This window comes from Maylandia zebra, linkage group LG23, assembly GCF_041146795.1.
Source record: "Maylandia zebra isolate NMK-2024a linkage group LG23, Mzebra_GT3a, whole genome shotgun sequence".
Taxonomy (NCBI): Eukaryota; Metazoa; Chordata; class Actinopteri; order Cichliformes; family Cichlidae; genus Maylandia; species Maylandia zebra.
This window is the reverse complement of record NC_135188.1, coordinates 26,777,870-26,800,939: the sequence shown is the minus strand read 5'-3', so window position 1 is coordinate 26,800,939 and position 23,070 is coordinate 26,777,870. Positions and strand designations below refer to the sequence as shown.

Below are 23,070 nucleotides of genomic sequence, written 5' to 3'. Positions count from 1 at the left end.
TTGACAGCTTTCACAATATTTGGGCCGTTGTCAGTTGTTATAGCAACAAGGTCCTCTTCACTGATGTTCCATGCAGACAGCATCGCTCTCAACCCCTGTCCAACCATCTCCCCCGTGTGATCAGATGGAAAATAGGCCGTCTCGAGCACTCTGGTACGCAGCTCTCATTTGTTGTCGATGTAATGAACTGTGAGACTAATATACGGCTCCATTGCACGGCTGGACCAGAGATCGGATGTGGCTGCAACGTGCTTAACGTATCTCAATTCAGCAGCAACCTTTTCCCTCTCTGTGCTGTACATGCTGGGAATGATAGTTTTTGAAAAATATTTTCGTGATGGGAGTTTATGAAAATAATTGACAAGAGATATGAAGTGTCTGAACCCGTTGCGTTCCACTGTAGCAATAGGAGCCATGTCTTTTGCTATGCGGTAGCCTATAGCATTTGTGATTTCTTGCCATCTTTTTGAAGTTCGCTCATATAGTTGAGTACTAGCAAATGCTTCGGTTATTGACCGCTGCCTGGTGGAGGAAGACGTTTTTGCTGGTCCTCCTACTCTCTTCTCGCTTTGAGCTTTTTTTATGTCTTCGAATTGAATCACATGGTTGTGCTGCATGGCGGAAGAGGTTGGTTGTGTTACCTTGACTTGACGCAACAGTCTTTTTGCAGAGTTTACATTTAACAATTTTTTTGATCAATATCATCCTTGTTGAATCCAAAATGTTGCCAAACGATTGATGATGCATTTTTTTTGTTAACAAGCATCTCCTCTTCCTCCTCCACCAGCTCTACCTCCGTCGCTGCTGCTTCAACATTTAAATCGTCCTCCATTTGTTCACCCGTGTCTCGTCTTGTTACAGGTAGTAGAGTCATGTGACTCCACCCCGTCAAGTCTGTAACGTAGCACAGCGTCTTAAAGGGACATGAACATCGCCAACCTGCACATGCCTTTTCTTTTTTTTTTTTTAAATACCGAATTTACCGACATGGGCAAAATGACGTCGATGAGAGTCATAAATTTCGGTAACGATAAATTTTTGATATATCGCCCAGCCCTAGTTCTTACAAGTTCATAGAAATTTCTGTTCAATCAGAACCAAGTATTTGAGTTGATGATTGTAATTTTTATACAATGTTGTAATTTGCATTTCAACAATTTTTTGATTAATGTTTTGTTTCCTTTACAATATTATACATTAAAGTACAATATTGTAAAGGAAACAAAACAAGAAACAAATCAATCAAAAAATTGCTCTTTTTTTTTAATTCAGGCTACTTAAATTTATTTTGGGCTACCAAAAACTGAAGAGTCCCTGCCTGAAGGGCTACCAGGGATTTTGAAATTTTGCGAGCCCTGCAGCTAGTGTGACCGAGTTAGTTATAAATAAACTTGACCTGCCAGCCAACACGCCTTACCTGACTCCTACAGTCTGGACATTTCTGTACTACAAATCTTTTTTTATTCATCTCAATAAATATTCCCATAATTAATACTGGATTTCTGATTTTCATTAACTACAAGCCATAACCTTCAAAATTCAAAAGAGCCCCCAAGAAAAAAGTAGAATATCTGAATGCTTTTAAGTCAGAGTGGTTACTCTCCTAAAAAAGTACTGTGTGTTCAGCTGACTGGAGAGAGTGACTGTACCATTTACTGACAGGAAGGACAAAAGTTGGGCAACACAACTATTCACCGTTACATGTGACAAACTATGACAGCAGAAAAACAAACAACTCAAATGAGAGTGAACACACCAGCCAGAGCCTGGGTGATGTCGTCCATGGTGGGCTGCGGTTTGTTCCTCAGCAGAGCGTACGTGGACATCACCATCCCCGGAGTGCAGAAGCCACACTGGGAGCCGTGAGCCTTGGCTATTCGCTCCTGGAAGGACATAACCACAAACCTAACAGTTTATCTTGTGTTTGCAGTTGTTTTTTCCCCCCCCCCACTTGGTTTACAGTTTGTTTGCATGTAAATAAAGTTGGCCATTAAAATGTAATCACAGAATTAGCCAAACAACTCATCAGGAGGAATGTTTTGGAATAAAAGCGAACTTTCCAAATAAACGTAGATGACATAAATAACAGGGGTGTCCCTGGAACTGACCTGCACCGGGTGGATCCTGGTCTTGGTGCTGCCAATGCCCTCCACTGTGGTGACTGCGGCTCCGTGGAGCTGACAGAGCGGCAGCAGGCAGGCGTTGGCTGAGTAATGGCTGATGGTACAAGTAAAGGTGACTTAAGGCAAGTATTAGCAGATTAAGCAGTAATACCACTAAAACAACACTACATGCACCTGTACTGTTTTCTAAAGCTTCTTCTCTACAACTATCTCCACAAAGAAAAGACCTGCACAGAACACCCGAACTAGGGCTGCTCGATTATGGCAAAAATGATAATCACGATTATTTTCACTGAAATTGAGATCTCGATTATTTGACGTTTATTTAACCCTTTAAGACCTACTATAGAACCAAGTCCACCAGAGCTTATATTATTTTTTTTACATGCTGTAGTGCCATTTGTGGGAGCATTTCAAGTTGCTATACATCAATACAACTGTTATAGCCCATATTTTAATAATATATATGCATTAAGTCCATAGTAACTACATTAATTGCAAAAAAGTGCAATAAACTAAAAAAAAAAAAAAAAAAAAAAAAAAAAAACATTTGTTTTTTTACATATATTTCTACTTGGAGAAATTTAAGAGGCTTGTCCCTCAAAACTTTAAATAAAAAAAAATAGTTGCAAAAAATAGTTTACAACAGGAAATTTATTTTGAGTGTCTTCATAATTTTATTTTGGAGATACACCAATTTTTATATACTGCAGGAAAAACAAAAAAACAATCCTATGATGCAAATAAAACAGCATGTGCATCAAAATAAACTATTTAAAGCAGTGCAATTCGAGTTCTAAGCATCCCAGAAACAATTCAGAAAAGTCAAACATGACTTATAAAAGCACCAGTATAGGCTTTTAAGGCCTGCAAGTAAAAAAAAACAAAAAAAACAAAAAAAAACACCAAAAACTTCATTTTCCGCGAAAATGACATCACTTCCCGTTTCGGGCAGGAAATGACGTACATGCGATAGTTCGCGTTGACGTCTTGTTCAATGTGGGAAGTGTTACGAACAGCTGATCGGATCGGCAAAGCGTGTTTCTGGAATATTAGGTTTTTGTTCCTGCAAGCGCTTTTTATGCAATTTTTGCAAAGCTATATGTGGAAGGAAACCGTGACAGAGGACAAGCTGATGGCATCAGATGTAAGTACAACTCCTCTGGTTTCATATGCAAAAAAAATTATTGCGCTAGCTTACACGGTTCAGGTTCTACAGGGATTTAAAAATAGTTACGCAAAACGGAGCGTGCCGCTCTGACCGGCTTTAAAGGGTTAACAATAACAATGTATTGAATAATGACATTAAAAATAATATAAAATAGTGTGCAAATACTGATAACAGTGCAAATGTTTGCAATATAAAAAAATAAATGAAAAATGTAAACATCTATGTTTAGTGAACTTTGCAGTGTTGCTCTGTGGTGCAGCTACGACACCGTAGCAAAGTTTACACACTGTGTCTACTTGATCCACGTCTGACTCCGCCAACCCATAATGTTTCCACACCACTGAAGGTTTTTTTTTTTTTTTTTTTTTTTTTTACCTCTTTTCAACCAACGGCAGTCACTCCTCTCCAAATAAATTCTGCTTCCTCGGTCCTCTTAATTGTTGTGACGTGTGTTCGAAATGCAGAGAGGTGCGCTCGATTTGCCACACGGAGCAGCGCGAGAGTAAAGCACGAGGGAGGTGCTAATAATCGGCTCAGTCATTTTTAATGATCGTTGAAAGCCCAGATCGTAATCGTGATTAAAATTCGATTAATTGAGCAGCCCTAACCCGAACCCACATCTTCAGGACAAACCAAATGTTACTGTCAACATCCCAACTGTGCATCCACAGGGAGGGGCTTCATCTGTTACAGTGCACACAGCTACTGTTAGACCTACTAGCAGTAAGTACAGCACCTTTTATTTTAAAGTGATGCAATGTGGACCAGTATTACCAGTGTTTCCACTCTGCCTGCTATCGTCTCAGCACCACCTGCACTAGTCACAGGAAAATATATTATAGTTTGTGATACTAAGTATAAACATAGCTGAGCCAAGTTCCAGCTAAACTAACTTTTGGATCCAAAACCGGAGCCAGAGCTGGTGGAAGGATTCTTTGACAGCTAGGACATGTTGTGAAACAAAACAAGCAGGGTGAAACGTTCAAGAATATAACCCCAAACTAATCCAGAGATTCTACTGGATGCAGGAACAGCCCTCGTGCGTGCCACGAAGGGAATTTTTCAGCCACAGTGAAGATAATGTGCGCAAGTAAAATACCAAAATGATACTCACCATGTCTGTTTTTTTTTTTAAAGATCTGGGCCCGTATCCCTAAAGATTCTGAGAATCCTCTCAGAGAGCTCCTAACTTAACCTAAAAATTCCTTGCCAGGAGTTTTAGCTTAGAAGTGATTCCAGAACATTTTCAGTGAACTCTGAGCAAGGAATGGATGGAAAATCCTATCTTAGTGAGGAGGTGTGGTTGACCCCGTTGCTAGGTATGAGTCATCATTTCAAAAGCCGTGATTGGTTGATCCTACAAGTTTGATGGAAATAAGCTTTTGGTGATAATGAGCAAAGGATGTACCCTCAAATCAATAAACATATTATACACTCTAATCTTATGCTGACTGTAATTGTAAATAATATTTCACATTCAAGAAAATATCTGGAAAATGAATAGTAAGCTGTAGGGGTTATAGCCATTAGAATCCAAAATATGTGAAAACTTAAAGTCATTACACCCTGTTCAAATAATGATTCGTGTCTTATTTGCTCATATTAATATCCTAGCTGGCATATTTTGTACTTTCACTCCCATATGGACCCCGTTGAAAACAAGATGGCCTATCTCAAGAGGCTGTCCTTAATGAAGTAGAAATCACAACGTTACAAGTCCAGTGTGGTCTTAACGAGGGTAACACGGCTCAGCTTTTAGCAATGTCTGTGATTGCAGACCCAAGTCATCACTGCTGCATTGTTGCATTTTCCCGGTTGCCAAATACCTCAGGGTTGTGATTACTTTCGTCTCCGGTGTAATAGCGTTGTGGCGTCGAGTTGGTGAAGTAATTGCATCTCTAAGGAGACCCACCACAAACATGATTCCTGCACGATCCAATCTGTAGCATCTCAATAATTCCCTGTCATCCAGTGTTTGCAGGACATCTCTCCTGCCTCTTCTGTTGGCCATTTTGTGCAGCTGCTTAGGGGAACTCCTAAGCCACTAAAAGTCCTCTTCCCTGCTCTTAGCAGATCTCGCCTTAGGAGCCCTTTTAAGCGCTAGGAATCTTGAGGAATAGCTTTTATATTAACTGGGATTGTCGTGTCACTTTTAGGGGAAATTCTAAGAAAACGTCATGACTCTGAGAATTTTCTTAGAATTTGGCCGCTAGGAGCCACTTTTTGCACAAAGATTCTTTAGGGATACGGGCCCTGGTGTGGTGCAACTCCAGGCCTCAAAGGCCGCTGTCCTGCAGGTTTTAGACGTGTCCTTGATCCAACAGAGCTGATTCAAATGGCTAAATTACCTCCTCAACATGTCTCGAAGTTTTCCAGAAGCTGGTAATGAACTAATCATTTGATTCAGGTGTGTTGACTCAGGGCGATACCTAAAACCTATAGGACACAGACCCTTGAGGCCTGGAGCTCCCCACCACTGCTTTAGACCGTGTAATAAGGCTGATTGTGGCAAAAAAAAAAAAAAAAAAAAAAAAAAAATCCCCTAAACCTGACAGCTTTAAACTGTTCGGTGGTTTTGTCCTTCATTTTTAAAATCTCTGTTCGACATCGTTTCAGATTCCTCTCAGTGTGTGTCCCATTATCTCCTCCTCAGCTACAGGAAGGTGAATGAGTCAAACAGACTGTATTGTTTCATTGTCAGGGAGGGAAGTGACCATTAGCCAACAAGTTCAGTGTGGTCATCCATACCAGGCTTGCTCATTACAAGCCAACACTTACACTCTCTCCTGTTTTCTGCAAATCTAATTTCACTTAAAGAGGCTGAGAGACCAAACAAATTGATTTTTCCAGTCCTAAGGCTGACGTTGTGCCCAAGTGAAACATACACTGACAGCAGATGTTCAACTGCACTGGCATCTTTTAGCTGCTCACATATTAATCATAAACAGTGTGAAGTTGGTTGACAGCACAGAACTCACACTTTTTCCCCCTCGATTATATATTTATGGACTCTTCTACAGTGGCATGATTCATAGTTCATGTATTTGATACTGGCGCATTAAGGAGTCCTTCAGTTCTTCCCCTGAAACAAGCCATTTAAACCCCTGTCTCTATGAGACCCTAAAAGGTCTAAAAACACTGAAAGCCAATGTGCAGATTAAAAAGTAGGAAAAAACTTGAGTATTTAGAGCAGTCTGAATCTTAAAGTTCATCTTAAACTTTGATATTTGCATTAAATATGCACAGACAGCCACAAAATGACCAAAAATGGGGAAAAAAAACAAAAACAAAAAACCCCCAGCAGCATCAGGTGGTGTGACGTCATAAAGGATACATGATGGATTTCGCTGCAGGTTGGTAGCGCGACACCATAACTGTGCACGCTCCACAGCCTCCTCCGCCGCAGCCGTACTTGGTTCCAGTTAATTTCACTGAAGTCAACAGTCAAGGATAAAGACAAGTCCACCGAATGCTTACAACTAAGGTATTAACTAGGGCTGTCAGCATTAACACGGTCATCACGATTAAATTTTTTTTTTTTTTTTTTTTATAAACACACTCGACCCATCTGGAGCACAGAACGGACAAACTGCCTGAAATGCGTTGACAGACATTTCAGGGATTTTGAGTCAGTCTGCGCTCCAGATGGGTTAATTGTTAATCGCGTTAGTTGTGATGACAGCATTAACGCGTTTAAACCGCATTAACGCGTTAATGCCGAGTAACCCTTACACGGGCCCAATCTGCATTAACGCGGATTAGCCTGTTTTAACGCAGCTGACAGCACCAGTATTAACATTTAAACAGCGAAGGTGAACTGAAAACTGGTCTGAAGGATACTCTTCTGCCTGAGGAAGGGCAACAGCATCGTCTCCGGGTCGGCATGGTTCTCAGTCACCTGTTTTAACAGGACCAAAGAAAATTAGTTCTAACATCTGCATTTATTTTGCTTATACAGTGCTGGGCAAAAGTCTTGAGCCAGCCCTCATTTCTTTATACTTTGTCACCAAGCAGCCAGACTATCCTGTAATACTTTAAAGCACTCTTGATCAATATTTCTCCTGGCTCTCTAAAGGTCTTTCAAAGCTTTTCTTTGGACACTGACCGCTTTTTCACTCGACCTACTCCCAGTATGTTCTTTTGGTTGTTAAGCCACTTAACACCAGCCTACAAGTCATTCAAGCATTTAAAAAAATAAATAAATAAAATAAAACCCCACCAGAACCAAGACAATATGGCACCAGGAGAACACACCGAATCGTTTCTAAAATCTCCACTGGTAAGACTTCATAATCTGTGTGATTTGAATATTTTATTAACCATGTTCAAAGTCACATGTGGATCACTGCCTGCTATCTAAGTGATAGTTAAGAGATAGAAAACTCCATTTGTGTCGGACGAGAGGAGACAAAGGGCAGTTGTTGCTTGTTTCTGATCAGAAACAAGCAACAAGTGAGGGCACGTAATCGGCACATCTGCCTGTGGAAGACGTGACGAGGTACGTCAAGCACTAAACAGATTGTGTGTTGAATGTACAGCACGTTTCTTCTGCTGCCTATAGCTTAGATGACGGTCAGTTTAATGTTAGAGTAGAGCTGGGCGATATAAGATTTTTTTCATATCGCGATATGTTTTTTTTTCGATAACGATATATATCACGATATAAGCCAAATAACTATACATGTAAGATTTAAATGTGCTGTTGCTCACAAGTACAATGTGAAATAATCAGCAGCTTGTTTTGATTTAAATATTTATTTCCCATAATAAGTTAAACAGGGCAGATGTACTTAAAATGAGGCTTCAGTTTAGGCAAAATAAAGGCAAATATTACAAACTACACAAAAGGTAGCCGCTAAAGCATTTAAGTTTCAAAATAGAACAAAACAGACTACTAAAGTGTCAGTTCCACTTAGAAATAAAATATTAATTCTAAAAATAAATCTTAGTTTATTTTACAGAAGAGACAAAATTGACTAACTTATATAATATTGCTTTGGAAGCGCTGTCTGAGAGAAATGTTTATGTCCAGGGAGTTGGTAACGAGGATCCAGTACCTTAATTAGCTGCTTGAATCCTTCCTTTTCGACCGTGTTTATTGGTATCATGTCTTTAGCAAGACAGTAAGCTATGGCATTCGTTATGTTGCTATGTCTCTTAGCTTTTATGTCATATTCAAGTGTCATTCAAGTGCGCATGCGCCAACCAGCGTGCAGCCTGTTACAGTCGCTCCTGCTTTTCTCTTAGTTTAGCTCTTTTTTCTTACGTATTCTTTTTTTTTCTGACTTGTATTTTCCTCCGTTTTCTATCTCTTACTCAATCATGTGGATTGAGAGAGTTTTTGTTCTTCTGGTGGCCGTGGAACTGTTACTTTTATCATGGAACGGGACCGCGGCACATCTCCTACACGCACGGACTGTTTACTCCAGAGATCAGCTGATCGCCCTGATGCCGGCCGGCTCGCTGGCCAGGCCCGCAGAAGTGCCCGCAGAAGTACCAGCTGAAATTTGGAGGAAAACACATCGGGGATGCAGAGGTCAAGGACAGAAGAGAAGAAAAAAGGTGACGGTGAGACAGCGGAGGCTCGAAGCGAGGAGGAGGTTTAAACCGTGTCTGCCGTCTATCGTGATGGGAAATGTGCGATCGTTGGCAAGTAAAATTGACGAGCTCTCAGCACTGGTACGGAGTCAGAGGGAATACCGAGAGTGTAGCCTGATGTGTTTCACCGAATCATGGCTGCACCAGGTCATTCCCGATGAGAATGCTTCCGTGGAAGGCTTCCACACTGTTCGGGCGGACAGGGACAGCATCGCTAGCGGTAAGCGTAAAGGAGGTGGGCTTGCTGTTTTAGTTAACAACCGGTGGTGTAACCCTGCCAACATAACAATCAAAGAAAGGATTTGTTGCCCGGACACTGAACTGTGTGCTGTTGGACTCAGGCCGTATTATTTACCCAGGGAATTCTCTCACGTCATCTTGGTGGCTGTTTATGTTCCCCCCTCTGCTAACCCCACAGCTGCATGTGACACTATCCACTCTGCCATAGCTCGGCTACAGACTCAGCACCCGAGTGCCTTTATTGTGATCTCGGGTGACTTCAACCATGTATCACTGGACAATACACTACCAACATTCAAACAATATGTGGACTGTCCCACCAGGGGAGAGAAAACTTTAGACTTACTGTATGCTAACGTCAAGGATGCATACAGCTCCTCCTCCCTCCCCCCACTTGGTAGGTCAGATCATAACCTGATTCACCTCACCCCCCGCTATGTGCCAATTGTGAGGAGGGAACCTGTGACCACCAGGACTGTTAGGAGGTGGTCAGAGGAGGCAATAGCGGAACTACAGGGCTGTTTCGAGGTGACCGACTGGGAAACACTCTGTGAGCCTCACGCCGAGGACATCAATGGGCTTACTGAGTGTATCACAGACTACATAACTTTCTGCACCGACTCCATTGTTCCAGCTCACACTGTTCATTGTTACCCAAATAACAAGCCGTGGGTGACTAAGGACATCAAAGCCCTCCTCAACAAGAAGAAGAGGGCTTTCAGAGGGGGCAACAAAGAGGAGGTGAGGAAGGTCCAGGTGTTACTAAAGGACAAGATCAGAGAGGCTAAGGACAATTACAGGAGGAAGCTGGAGTGGAAACTCCAGCAGAACAGCATGAGAGAGGTGTGGAGGGGCATGAAGACCATCACTGGATTCAGGCCAACCAACAGCAGGGGAGCTGAGGGAGGTGAGAATAGAGCCGACGAGTTGAATCTGTTTTTCAATAGATTCGACACCACAGTGTCTGCTCCCACCCCCACAACCTCACCTGCAGTCAGCCTGGAATCCAGAGCCACACCACTGTGCCAGCCTCTCTCTTCACATGTTGCCTCCTGTGAGATTCCTGACACCCCTCCCCCACCCATCACCTTCACTCAATACCAGGTTGAGATGCAAATGAGGAGACTTCACTCAGGCAAGTCTGCTGGACCAGACGGAGTGAGTCCCCTTGTCCTCAAGGCCTGTGCCCCCCAGCTGTGTGGAGTCTTTCATAAACTGTTTATGCTGAGTCTGAGTCTGCAGAGGGTCCCGGTGATGTGGAAGACATCATGCCTCGTCCCTGTACCAAAGACGCCTCGTCCCAGTGGCCCCCAGGATTACAGGCCCGTGGCACTGACCTCCCACATCATGAAGACCCTGGAAAGGCTCATCCTGGACCAGCTGCGACCCATAGTAAGACCACATCTGGATCCCCTTCAGTTCGCTTATCAGCCTCGTCTCGGAACAGAGGACGCCATCATCTACCTGCTCAATCGTGTCTACACCCATCTGGACCAGCCGGCGAGCACTGTGAGGGTCATGTTTTTTGACTTTTCCAGTGCTTGCAACACCATCAGGCCGACCCTCCTGGGTGATAAGTTAGCAGCGATGCAGGTGGATGCTTCTCTGGTGTCCTGGATTGTTGATTACCTGACAGGAAGACCACAATATGTACGTCTCCCACAGTGTGTGTCTGACAAGGTGATTAGCAACACAGGGGCACCACAGGGGACTGTCCTCTCCCCCTTCCTCTTCACCCTCTACACCACAGACTTCAGCCACTGCACAGAGACATGCCATCTTCAGAAGTTTTCTGATGACTCTGCGGTGGTTGGATGCATCAGCAGGGATGATGAGACAGAGTACCGGGCTGTGGTCGACTCCTTTGTCACGTGGTGTGAGCAGAATCATCTGCAGCTCAACGTGGCAAAGACCAAGGAACTGATCGTGGACTTCAGGAAGACCAGGAAACACTTGACCCCTGTTTCAATCCAGGGGGTCAGTGTTGACATTGTGGAGGACTATAAATACCTTGGAGTACACATTGACAATAAACTGGACTGGGCTAAAAACACCACAGCACTTTACAGGAAGGGCCAGAGTCGTCTCTATTTTTTGAGGCGACTGAGGTCCTTCAACATCTGCCAGAAAATGCTGAGGATTTTCTATGAGTCTGTGGTGGCCAGTGCGATCCTCTATGCTGTTGCATGCTGGGGGAGCAGGCTGAGGGTCGCAGATGCCAACAGACTTAATAAACTGATCCGTAAGGCCAGCAATGTTGTGGGGATGGAGCTAGACTCCCTCAAGGTGGTGTCGGAGAGGCGGATGCTGTCCAAGATAAAGACAATGTTGGATAACACCTCCCACCCACTCCATGACATGTTGGTCAGTCACAGGAGCTCGTTCAGTGAGAGACTGAGATTACCGAAAAGCACCACTGAACGACACAGGAAATCATTCCTGCCTGTGGCCATCTCCCTGTACAACGCATCCACTTAACACACTGTTTGCTGCTACAGCTACACATGTTTCTTTTCCAACTATTTATTTATAAGTGACTTATGTATGTATGTATGTATATGTATATATTGTACTATTCTTAGTTAGCGTATTGTCTGTCTTGTCTTAATGTTGGTTTAAAATGGAGCACTGTAACAAAAAATAATTTCCCCCAGGGATCAATAAAGTATTCTGATTCTGATTCTGATATGGTAAGACGCTGGAGAAAGCCGACTCAATTGACTGTTGCTGCTTCGCAGGGATTCCCCTGGTTGTTTTCGATGACGAATTAGCGCTTTCAGTCAGAGATTGAGCGTGCTTTAGTGGGTGGCACTGCTTCAGGTGATAAAAAAGGTTTGTTGTATTTCCAGACTTTGTGGGAACATGCTTTTGGGACAATTTACAGTGCGCGTTACTCTTTTTGTCAGACTTCAAATAGCCGAAATACCTCATCACTACAGAACTTCTCTGGCCTTTCCTTTCGACAATCTCTCCGGCATTGGAACCGTCATCGGTGTTCTCTTTGGTAACCTGGTCACCCAAGCTCTCGGTTGATTTTTCCTCTAGTCGGCACACTCATTTCCTCCATTACCCGGCCGGCATGGCGGCTGGCTGCTTCCCAAACAAATACACATGTGCGGCTTGGCACTTGAGCTGTACGTAACAAGTTACGTGACGTGGCACTGCGGCTGTGATTGGTTCGGCTCTGCGCTACTTAATTTGTATTGGCTATTCATTTTTTTTTATAAGAGAGGAAGAGAGAGAGAGATGAGTCTATCGCAATAGTTTCATTTTTCTATCGAGAAAAAGTTATTTCGCAATACATATCGTTCTGTCGCCCAGCTCTATGTTAGAGTTTTATCTCTAAGAAGAACAATAATATATAAGACAGGTGTAACATGGATGGATGTAATCAGGGGCAACAGTAACTGTCAACTGCACCGATGACACTTTACTGTGAAAGTTTACATTTGACATTTAAATTAATGTGCATTTTTATGATTAAATAAAATTAATCACCAAGCTCCACTTGTTAAAAGTAGAATTAAAATCTAGTTATAGGCTAAACATTTAAGCCAACTTAGATATTTCTACAATTATCACTCAGTTGTTTGCTTTCGTTTTTGAGCTATAAGGGGTCAGCATGATGTATTTTACTGTCACATGACTTCTTGCATTAAAAGCATTATAATGTTGCCATCATTAGTGAAAAACTATTCAGATTATTCACTTTATTGTTAGTATACAAGCACAAGGAAATCCGCACCACTAATTTATGGGCAACCCAACAGCAGCTCAGAGAAGTTATAGTTTTGCAATTTCTAATTAGTTTTCTTTACTTTTTTGTTTCTTTTTGAGTGTTTAAAAAAAGAATTTCATTTCATTTGTCCAAAGTCTACTGTGAGGATGAGTGGGGTCAGAGGTCATGCTACACTGAATGAAGCGTTTCAGGTGATGGCAGGCAGCTGGGTGCCAACAGTGCAGTCATCTGCTTTTACTACCTGCTGCAGAGCCCTTTGTTCAGGTGCAATACCACACTGGTGGTTACAATTAGGGCTGCCACAAACGATTATTTTGATAGTCGACTAGTCACAGATTATTTTTGCGAATTGGACGCACCAGCAGCATCTGCTCTTATATAACTATCATTAGCTTACAGCTTTAAGTGTTTAAGGTATGTGCTAACTAAAAATAAAGACAAGATGATAGTTTATTAAATTTTAATGAAATTTGCAGATTGTCTCGGTGAAGTTTAATAAACTCCTTGCTATCTAAAATATAACAGGACACCGGAGTATATTCTCTAACATTTCACACTTCTGATAATCAGCTGTCTGCTTGACGTTTATTCAGCTGTGTAAAAACTATAACCTCAGCCAAACAGATTTACTCAGGAACAAATAAAATACTAAAAAAAGCCAAACCATAACATTTTTAAGTTATCTAAGTGAGATGTGTGTGTGTGTGTGTGTGTATATATATATATATGTGTGTATGTGTGTGTGTATGTATATATGTGTGTGTGTATGTGTGTGTATGTATGTATATATGTATATATATGTGTATATATACATATATGTGTATATATATATACATATATATATATATATATATATATATACATATACATATATATACATATACATATATATATACATACATATATATACATATATATACATATATATACATATATATACATATATATATATATACATATATATATATATATATATATATATATATATATATATATATATATATATATTTATATTTTTATTTTTTTTTTATTTATTTATTTATCCTGAGCAGCGAAAGACAGCGGTGTGTTTGAAAACGATCTGCCGGGAGTCCGGTGTTCTCACAGGCTGTAGTGAGCCTTGCCCCCGGCTAGCTATCGAGCTAGTGGGTAACAGACGTCTCTGAAAACGTCGGAGCGCTTTTGAAAATATGTGGTGTCTTGATAAACTGAGCAGATATTTGAGGTTTACACAGCTACATTCTCGCCTGAAAATATGTTAAACGTTTATTTTGTGACCCAGAAAGAATAATAAGAGTAATATTAAAACTAACTAGCTGCCGCCATTGTTGGAAACTGAGCTGGGCCACGCTATGAATTCTGGGACACAGCTGCTTCTTCGGGGTTTAACGGCAGCTGGCATCCTTTTATATGCAGTGCTGCCATCTTCTGTTTCAGTCCGTTATTACACTCTTAAATCCTACTACTTATTCCTGCCTCTTTTGTAATCTTACAAAGCTTCAAACGACGCCTCGACTATTAAATTAGTCGTCGACGATTTTGATAGTCAACGTAATCGTGACTAGTCGACTAATCGTGGCAGCCCTAGTTACAATAGAAGTCGGAGAGGTATTGACCTGTTACGACCTGTTCAGGAGGTGAATAGATTCAGGGACTTCTTTATCTTACAGGCGGTTTACAGAGACCTCGTCAGATCCTCAAGGATTTCCAAGCTTGTTACCTGCTCGACCTCAGCACCACTGATGAAGACGGTCGTCCTGGACGTCCTGTAATCCACCATCAGAGTAAAGGTTGTTGGTAGAGCACCATGCCTTCTAATGTTGGATCTCCTCTCTGCAGGCCACCTCGTTACTTGCCAGTCGACCTACAACTGATGTTGGATGGGTGGATGTTGGGCACACGTGTCTAAATAAGAAGTGTGAACTGGACTTGACAACGTTGAAGAGCACCTGTGCTTTGGTTGCACATCCTTCCAGCTTGAGGTATGTTAGGGCGTTTTCAAACCTGTAGCTTGTTTACTCTGGTCCTAATCAGCTGATGAGTTTGTAAACTTGTAGCTTTTGGTTAATTTTTTCTCTGTGTGAAAACAAAAGTGACCTCCAAGCCAACCAAATTGCGTCACTACAAACCACGTGAGAACACCGAGTCCGCTCATTGGCCGGATGGTTTTGGGGCAGGAGCAACGAAAGTGAGAACAGGATGAAGGCGCTGTGTGAGAAAACTGAGGATTTACGTTCCTTTCACAGCTGGTTGCTAGCCCGTATAGACCTTTGCACATCTAAAGCACCTCCATGCATTGAGAATACAACGCATATGGGACGTTTTTAGCTCACATGTGTAATGTACACCTAACGATTACTGTGTTCACACCTGCATAAATACACTGCAAGAGGTGGAAAAACGACTTGACACCGCACGTGTGAAAGCACCCTGAGCCATAAAGTCCTGCACCGAAATCTCAGGATCTTGTTTTGAGGCCAAGATGGAGAAGTTTGAACGGTGTGGTACACAAAGAAACTGTCGCTCAGCGTGAGTCAGCCAGGTGTTTTCTCTTTGATTTGCAGAACTTGGCCTGCTTTCAGTTTTTTTAATGCCCATTTTGTTTCTCTTTTACAAACCCGTAAGAATATGCGCAGTCCTGTGTGTGCTTGCACTTATTCTGCACCTTACCTTTTCAGAACCAATACAGATGACAGCTTTCTAAGGTCTTCTTCTTCCTGCATTTTTGTTCACTTCGCAACATGTGTGAAGGTCATTACACCTCCAACTTGCAAACGTTTTACTTTAACTCACCTGTGCTTGTCTAAAAATGATATTAAGAGTTTTGCTAACAGCAGCGCGAGGTAAAAAGTCACCTCGGAAATTGCTAACTGTGCAGATTTTATCTGTCAGAAAACAAAACGGTCGCTATGATAACATTAAAAAAAACTCTAAACCTACCTTTTTCCCGTTGATAAAGAAGCACAGAGCGTCTCCTTGTTTTCCTGCAGACATCTTTCAAGTGCGTGACTAAAGACCGTGACGACGACTTTATCTCCAGGAGGTAGCTCAGTACCCCTTAGCGCTTCCGTCTGCCGACACTTTCAAAATAAGATGCTTTATTCTGGTTTCTTTGTGTAGCAACTCTCTCTTGGTACACTTCAAAGTGACGTGAAACCCAATTAATTAAACTTAATACAAATGAACTAAACTCAAATTAATTTGCATGTAATTACTTATGTTTACAATAGGACATAATAATTTTTTAGAAATAAAATTTCATCGTTTGGAGCTTTCTGGGTGTTTTGGTGAATTGCATAAGCAGTTGTGAAATTTTATTTAGTTTTTTTTCCTTTCTGGAAAACAAAAAAACATTTAAAAAGAATAACTCAAAGCTTTAAAATGAAATAAGACTTGACTTCTATTCCCAAAAAGTGGTGTTTTTCTGACCCATCGAGTTTCAACTTGCAGGACTGACTTGTAACTCCCGAAGTATTCCTTAATTGTTAAGTTTCTTATTTTTTTATTTTTTTATTTTTTACTATGAGCACCTTTTAAACACTTTCTCTTGCACATCCAGAGATGAAACACATGAATGAAATCTGATGGAAAGTAAACAAGGCTGTAAATCAAATATTTTCTTAGGGTTGCCTTGGACTCTGGTCATAAAATGAGAAAGCAAAAAACTGTATCAGAATTGAGCATGAGTCCAACACCAAACTAATAAAACAATCTGATACACATATAGCAGATTTACAAAAAAAATCTTTATAGCCATACAGCAATGACTGACAGTGGCAAATAAACATCAGGTGATTCGTGACCTATCCTTGGCCCTTACATTTATTTCTGTTTTTGTTAATCATTTATAGATTGGTCTTTTTGCACAGTCATTCATTGCTGTTAATACATTGTCATCGTTTCTCAGGAGGAGCAGATAAGAGAGGGAAAAACCTAGTGTTAGGTAAAGAGCCACAAGAGGGCGCTAGAGGTAAGGAAAACATTTAAAGAAAAGCTGCAGAGGAAAATCAAACGTGGACAAGCGGAAAGAAGAAGGTGAGTAATGATTGTACAGACATGTTTCTTTTCTGTGCCACACTGCTTCATTTATGTCTTAAAAGTGCCTCTGAAATGATGATTTGGGTTTCAGGTGGGCTTATGGGCTTCTTTCAAAACTTAGTTTTTGTTTTATTCCCCTCTCATTTCTTTTCATGAACCAGAAACAGCAAGACCCCAAGTCTGGTGCACCAAGCTGTATTTGTTCAACCCAAACGTCAGTCTGTATACAAATGCTTCCTCGGGTAAAGTCCAGACTTTCGTACAACAGTTTCAGCTCTAACACTTCCCAGATAACTGGCTAGAAAAGTTGAATTAAAATCAACTTTGGCAGCAGACAGAGCAACAGTCCAGGAAGAAAAGATCTCAAGTAGGAGGTGGGGATGGCTCAGGACACCCTGAGAAAGCCGACATCCAGCAACACAAAACAGTCCCTGACCTCGAGCCCTTGGGACACACATCAGCATAACAGGGATAGGATGGGCGATAAAGGCAACTCAGGACTGAGAGTGCTGAGGGGCAGCTGCCGATAGCCTCCGCTCCAGGAGGGGCAAGAGGCCTAACAACGTGATGAGATGTTATACTAACACTACCAGCATCAGTCTGCTGTAGGATGTCACAAGTCTTTATATTGTGTTTTTACCACCCTGCTTGCTTGCTGTCAGGCAAAGTACACTCTAAGAAAGCTACAAAGGACGACCCTTACTAGAAAGCTATAAAACAGTTCCTGTATAAGTACCCATAGTGAGACAGAAACAAAGCCAGTGATACAACTATCATGCCTGTAATCACATATTTGAAAATTTCACTATCTGAAAATTTAATTATTTCCTTTTATTTCCTAAGAATATTTTTTTGTAGATGTGATATTGTCCCACATTTCCACTCCAAACGTCTCCATTAATGGTGTTAAGCTAACTCTAAGGTACAGTGCAAAAATAAATTTCTGTGCTCATAAAGGAGCGCCTCACCTCAGTCTGAGCGTGAGAAAGCTATCCCTGCCCCTGTTTGATCGCTCTTAGCTTATTTACTCAGCTTTCACTCCAGGTTTAGCATACACAGCTCTACCTTTTTCTCACTGACTCAAGTTTCCTGACTCATGACAACAGGTAGGCCTTCAGAAGACAAACCAAACATGTGTTACTTTACAGCCCGGCTTTTCCACTGAGCCCCTGATCGGTGTGAGCCGAGGCCAATTTCTGCTTTGTGACCTCCAGACCTGGTGGGTTAATGTGCATATTTTCCTCAGTCTTGCAAACTGTTTCCACAGTTGGACTTGAACACATTCCTCCTGAGTCTGTCGGTGGGATTTGGTTTATTTACACAAATCACAGCATGTGTAGTTGTAAGATTTACAGCTTCAGACGGAGCAGCCGAGCCAAAGGCGTTGGGGCACCACAACACAAACAGGCACGCCCTCACAGAGCTGAAATTCAGTTTCCATGCTCTTAACTGCAGTGGTGTACTCACTGTGGAAAGTGTTTTCTACAGATATTCAACCGATCAAAGACAAATAAATCCAACAGAAAGAAGACAAATGGCTTAAAAATGTTGAGTTAAAAAAAATTGTGTTAAATGAATTAAATAGTTAATACAAAATAATTAGCCAATAAAATACATTTTTTAAAAACCTAAATACAGAGTTAAAACAATGGTAATTAAGAACTTAAAGTGATGAATAAGTCATTGTAATAGGCGTAGTAGATTAAAGCCAGTTGGTAGATAAATAATATTTTTATTAAGGAGAAATGGTTACCGTCCTGTTGTCATTAAAGAATGACAAAAAATGAATCTCTGTTCAATAAAATCCTTTAGTTTTCACTTGATACACCAACCAAGGAATGCAGAAGGGCATCTCTGAAGGGCTATAGGTGGGCTATAGCAGCAGAAGACCACACCGGGTGGCTCAGGAGATGGAGCAGTTCATCTGCTAACACAGACTCTAGTTCTCAGATACTGAATCCAGAGCTGCGTTAATCGGTTAAATTAAAGTTAAAAGTGCTTAAACACAGACAAAGATGCTTGTATTAATGTGTGAATGAGACTTGTAGTAAGAAAATACTTTCAGTGCTCAACTAGAGTAGAAAAGCATAAGTACCACTCCATTTAAACAACAAACTGAGGCTGCGATTAACACAGAGTAACCAGAATGTTGGAAAAGTATTGTCTGGTCTCATTTTTACTACATCATTCAGATGGAAGGGTAACAATTTGGTGTAGACAACATGAATGCATGGCGCACTTTGAGCCAAACTGAGCATTGTTTAAGCACCACAGCCTGCCTGAGTATTGTTGTTGACCATGTTAATCCCTTTATGACCACAGTGTAGCATCTTGCTTCCAGCAGTATAACACACCGTGTCACAAAACTCAAAATCATCTCAAACTAGTTTCTTGAACATGACAATGAGTTCACTGTACTCAAACGGCCTCCACAGTCACCAGATCTCAATCCAACAAAGCACTTTTGGGACGTGGAGGAACCAGAGATTCACATCATGGATGTGCTGCTGACAAATTTGCAGCGACTGTAAAACTGTCATGTCAACATGGACCAAAATCTCTGAAGAATGTTTCCAGGACCTTGTTGAATCGGTGCCATTAGGAATTAAGACGGCTCTGAAGGCAAAAGGGAGTCCAACCCAGTACTAAGCAAGGTGCAACTAATGAAGTAGACGACATATAACATAGATACAAACTCTAAATAATTGATTTCTCAAACTAACTGGACAGGCCTGCATGTGAAAGTCAGGATTTGGAGCAGCATTATCTTCTTCATTTTGTTTTGTTGGCTGTCCAGTGAATGTACTCGTCTAGACCAAAGCTCTTTTTTTTTTTTTTTTTAGCTTTTACGGGAATTTGAGCCAAAAAACATTAAATGGCTCAAAGATAACCCCTACAGTTCTCACATTTTAAGGCTCATGCCACTTTTATTAAAAAGGCTCTTTCATTCAGGTATGAAAAGTTTTTAAGAAGATAAGTTTTGAAAGTTAATGGAAACAGCTCATACAAGTGGGCAGGGTTTTTTTTTTTTTGTTCTTCCAATTGTATACTGCTCGTACAAAGGCAGCATTGCAAGAAAGTGCTTCTGGTGCAAGAAGTTGTGCTGAAACAAAAAGAGACAGGCTAATTGGTCAGGCGTTTATGATCCAAATAATTAAAGGGAAGGAAATTAACATTTGGCTCCAGGAGCAGCACAACCAAACCACCGTGAAGCTGGTTAGTGATTTATTTTCAGAGTTTAGAAGGCATTTGTCTCTGTTAGTGGCACTAGGAAAATAGCAAAAAACATTAAAACATTACTGAGACAACCTGCGCTGACTTTTCTCTCTAATGAAATCTCCATTTTACACCCAAAATGCAATTATTAGGTTCACACCACAACTGAATCTTTTGTGGTTCCTTTAAAATAAAGACTTTTCTGTCATAAACTGATCCATCAAAGGTCCACACCGGTACATAAAGATCACCATAATTTAGAAAATGAATTGTGTGAAGTTCAAACTTATGTGGGTGAGGACCTCCTGCCTAATGTGTACCTTCAATTCTCAAACAAACCCTACATCATTTTAAATAAAGTGTTTATCTGTGAGTACTCTCTGATGTAAAAAACAAACCTAGACCTGCCATTCAGAACTTTTGGGGATTTTGTTTCCCATTCCCATCACATAAAGCTATTTAGGGTTACTGTCAGTTGACTATCTTCTCTCATCAGCTGAAAATAAACAAATCCCCAGTAGAAACGTTTTCTCCCATCCTCCTTTACTTCCTATTACAGATCTGATTCCACTTCCTCAGCTCTCTATCACTCGGTTCATCTCCAGCTGAGGAAATCTGGCTTTTAGCCTCGCTGACCTCATATCACATGTCTCAGGAAGCTACTGCTGCTGGGTCAAAACCTAAAGTATAAACTTGCAGTTACAGTTTAGCTGGTAAACTCAAATTTGGCTGTGCTCATCGGCTCTGAGGTGTCATTATAGACTCTATGATATTTCAGTGGAAACGCTATCAAACAGGAAAGTGGGGAGTACAGTTAAAGAGTGCTGCCAATGTTTTAGCCACACTTGATGCCTGCTGTGAGATCATTGCCCTACATAAGTACAGCTTACATGTTCCAACTGAGGAAACTACCACTTTTATTTACTTACTTGGCAATTAAGAAGTCAGAGCTTGAGGGCATGTCAGGAAGAAAAATGCTTGGAGTAATTGGAAAAAGTTGATGATCTGACCTAGTGCTAACACTCACAGGAAATGATATAAAACCTGGAATACTGAAATAAAGTATTCTGTGATATTTATGTAATGTTCCAGGTATTCTAATGGCATGTTAGCAGTGTTGTAAAGTCATATTTCTGTCAGTCTGTGAGGTTGAATAAACAGAGAGAAGGGGACTCTGCAGCTCTGCTCTGTTAGCGCACTTTAGGAGTCTACTTTTATGCCTGAGGTACATATGCTCCTTTTTGTACCATGAAACATTAGAAAAAACACAAATAACTTTTGGTTACAGGGTCCATTTTGTCATTATTTACGACCAAAATCACTTCAATGTATGACCCATTTACTACAACTGAAGTTCAGACTCACTGACTTGGATTAAAATGAAAGTTACATAAGAACATTCAAAGTTTCCAAAATCCTTTCAGCTCCATCTGGAGTCAAAATATCATGATAACAAAAGATGATGCACCGTTTAGCTTCATGACCTAAAAGTATGCTGCCAAACATGCAAAAACATACTCAAATCTAAAATTTGAGTATTCTTTGTACAGAAAGTCCTTATTAAGCTTTTAAGAACTAGTTTATAATGTGAAACAAGTGATTACTAAAGCATAATCTTCAGCTATGTTTTAGCTTATAGCACTGCTCAGCTAATTAACTGCATGCACCATAAATGGTAAGTTAGCATTAAGCTAGCTGCATAATAGCATAGCATAGCATCTTTATTTATAACTCACTTTACATCCAACAATGTTGACCAAAATGCTACAAAATATAAAACAGAGAGGAAACAGGAGGAACAGACGGCAAGCCATACACATCGGCGCCATCTTGCAATGGGTTTTCTTTGGGTTTATACGTATACTAGAAGAATTGTAAAAACTACAATTTATAATGAACACAAAATACTCAGTTGTCAAGTTAACTGATGGTATTCAGCCAAAGCTAATGTTAGCATTTCAGTTACACCAGTTAGCCGCACATTTAAATGTTAAGGCCGTCCAGATGGTTCGTCATTAGAGGACATGATGGGCCTCAGCCTCAGCAGGGAGTGTTCGCCCAGGGCGCCAAACAGGCTAGGACCGCCACTGCTCACAGGGTCTACGAACTGAAAATCTTTCCCCTCTTGGAATACATACATACAGACTGCTTTTACTTAAAATAACTACAAAACCAATTCCAAGACCAATGCTGCCTGGCATCCCGTGCATGCTTTCAGTGTCTTACCTTCACATATTCTCCCAGTAACCTCTGGGAGATTCCCATTTTAGAGTGTCCCACCCTTTGGATTACAGAGGTAAGATGTGTAATTTAACACGTTAATGACACGCTCCACCAAACAGCTGCCAGTAAAGTTATAAATCTGACGCCATTTCACATTTTTCCCCCAGACCTTCACCCCTCCATTTTCGGTCTTAACCTTAGATACAGTCAGCATTTAAATTCTGTTTCAGGGTTGCTTTTTGTCTTTCTGTCGTAGCCTCGTATGCCCTAATTTTTTGATATATAGTTATATTAATAGCAGCATGAGCATGAATAAAAGATTGAGATCGGGTGTAGGGTCTGACACAGAAAACAACCTGCTGCTTTTACACTGACCTGCAAATTTTTATTCACTGAATGAAAACTTATGATTTCTTCTTGAAACATGACCTGAAAGGACAATGCAAGCTGTCAGATTTGCATTTAAATAGCCTTATTGTGAATCCTCCAGCATGTGTGTGTTGGTGTGCTACATGTGAAATAATTTGCTTTGACAGCAGCAAAGAGAGAATCAGAGCTTGGATGCCACCTACACATATCTGAGCAGATTTCTGAGGTTTCTGAAGGAGCTGCTGCTTTTTTTTCGCACCAGAAATCAGGCTTCACACGATCGCTTTGCACGTGTTTGCATGATGACAGTTAGAAGTCCATGTACAAGAAATTATTGTTGGCGGGATCATCAA

The 23,070-nt window shown here is 41.0% G+C and overlaps 1 protein-coding gene across 2 annotated transcripts in view; it reads right to left on the bottom strand.

Moving 5' to 3' along the window:
* Positions 1-15,943, bottom strand: part of aox6 (aldehyde oxidase 6) — a 37,090-nt gene extending 21,147 nt beyond the window's left edge. For both annotated transcript variants that reach the window (XR_013095807.1, XM_004563321.6), the window contains exons 1-5: positions 15,812-15,943; positions 7,135-7,192; positions 6,629-6,725; positions 2,109-2,217; positions 1,757-1,883 (exon numbers count right to left, since the gene is read on the bottom strand). Coding sequence is in view for 1 of the 2 variants with exons in the window: in XM_004563321.6 (XP_004563378.3) it covers positions 1,757-1,883; positions 2,109-2,217; positions 6,629-6,725; positions 7,135-7,192; positions 15,812-15,865 (445 nt within the window). In the remaining variant the exon portion in view is untranslated. The remainder of the gene's footprint in view (positions 1-1,756; positions 1,884-2,108; positions 2,218-6,628; positions 6,726-7,134; positions 7,193-15,811) is intronic.
* Between the last annotated feature and the right edge of the window lie 7,127 nt (positions 15,944-23,070).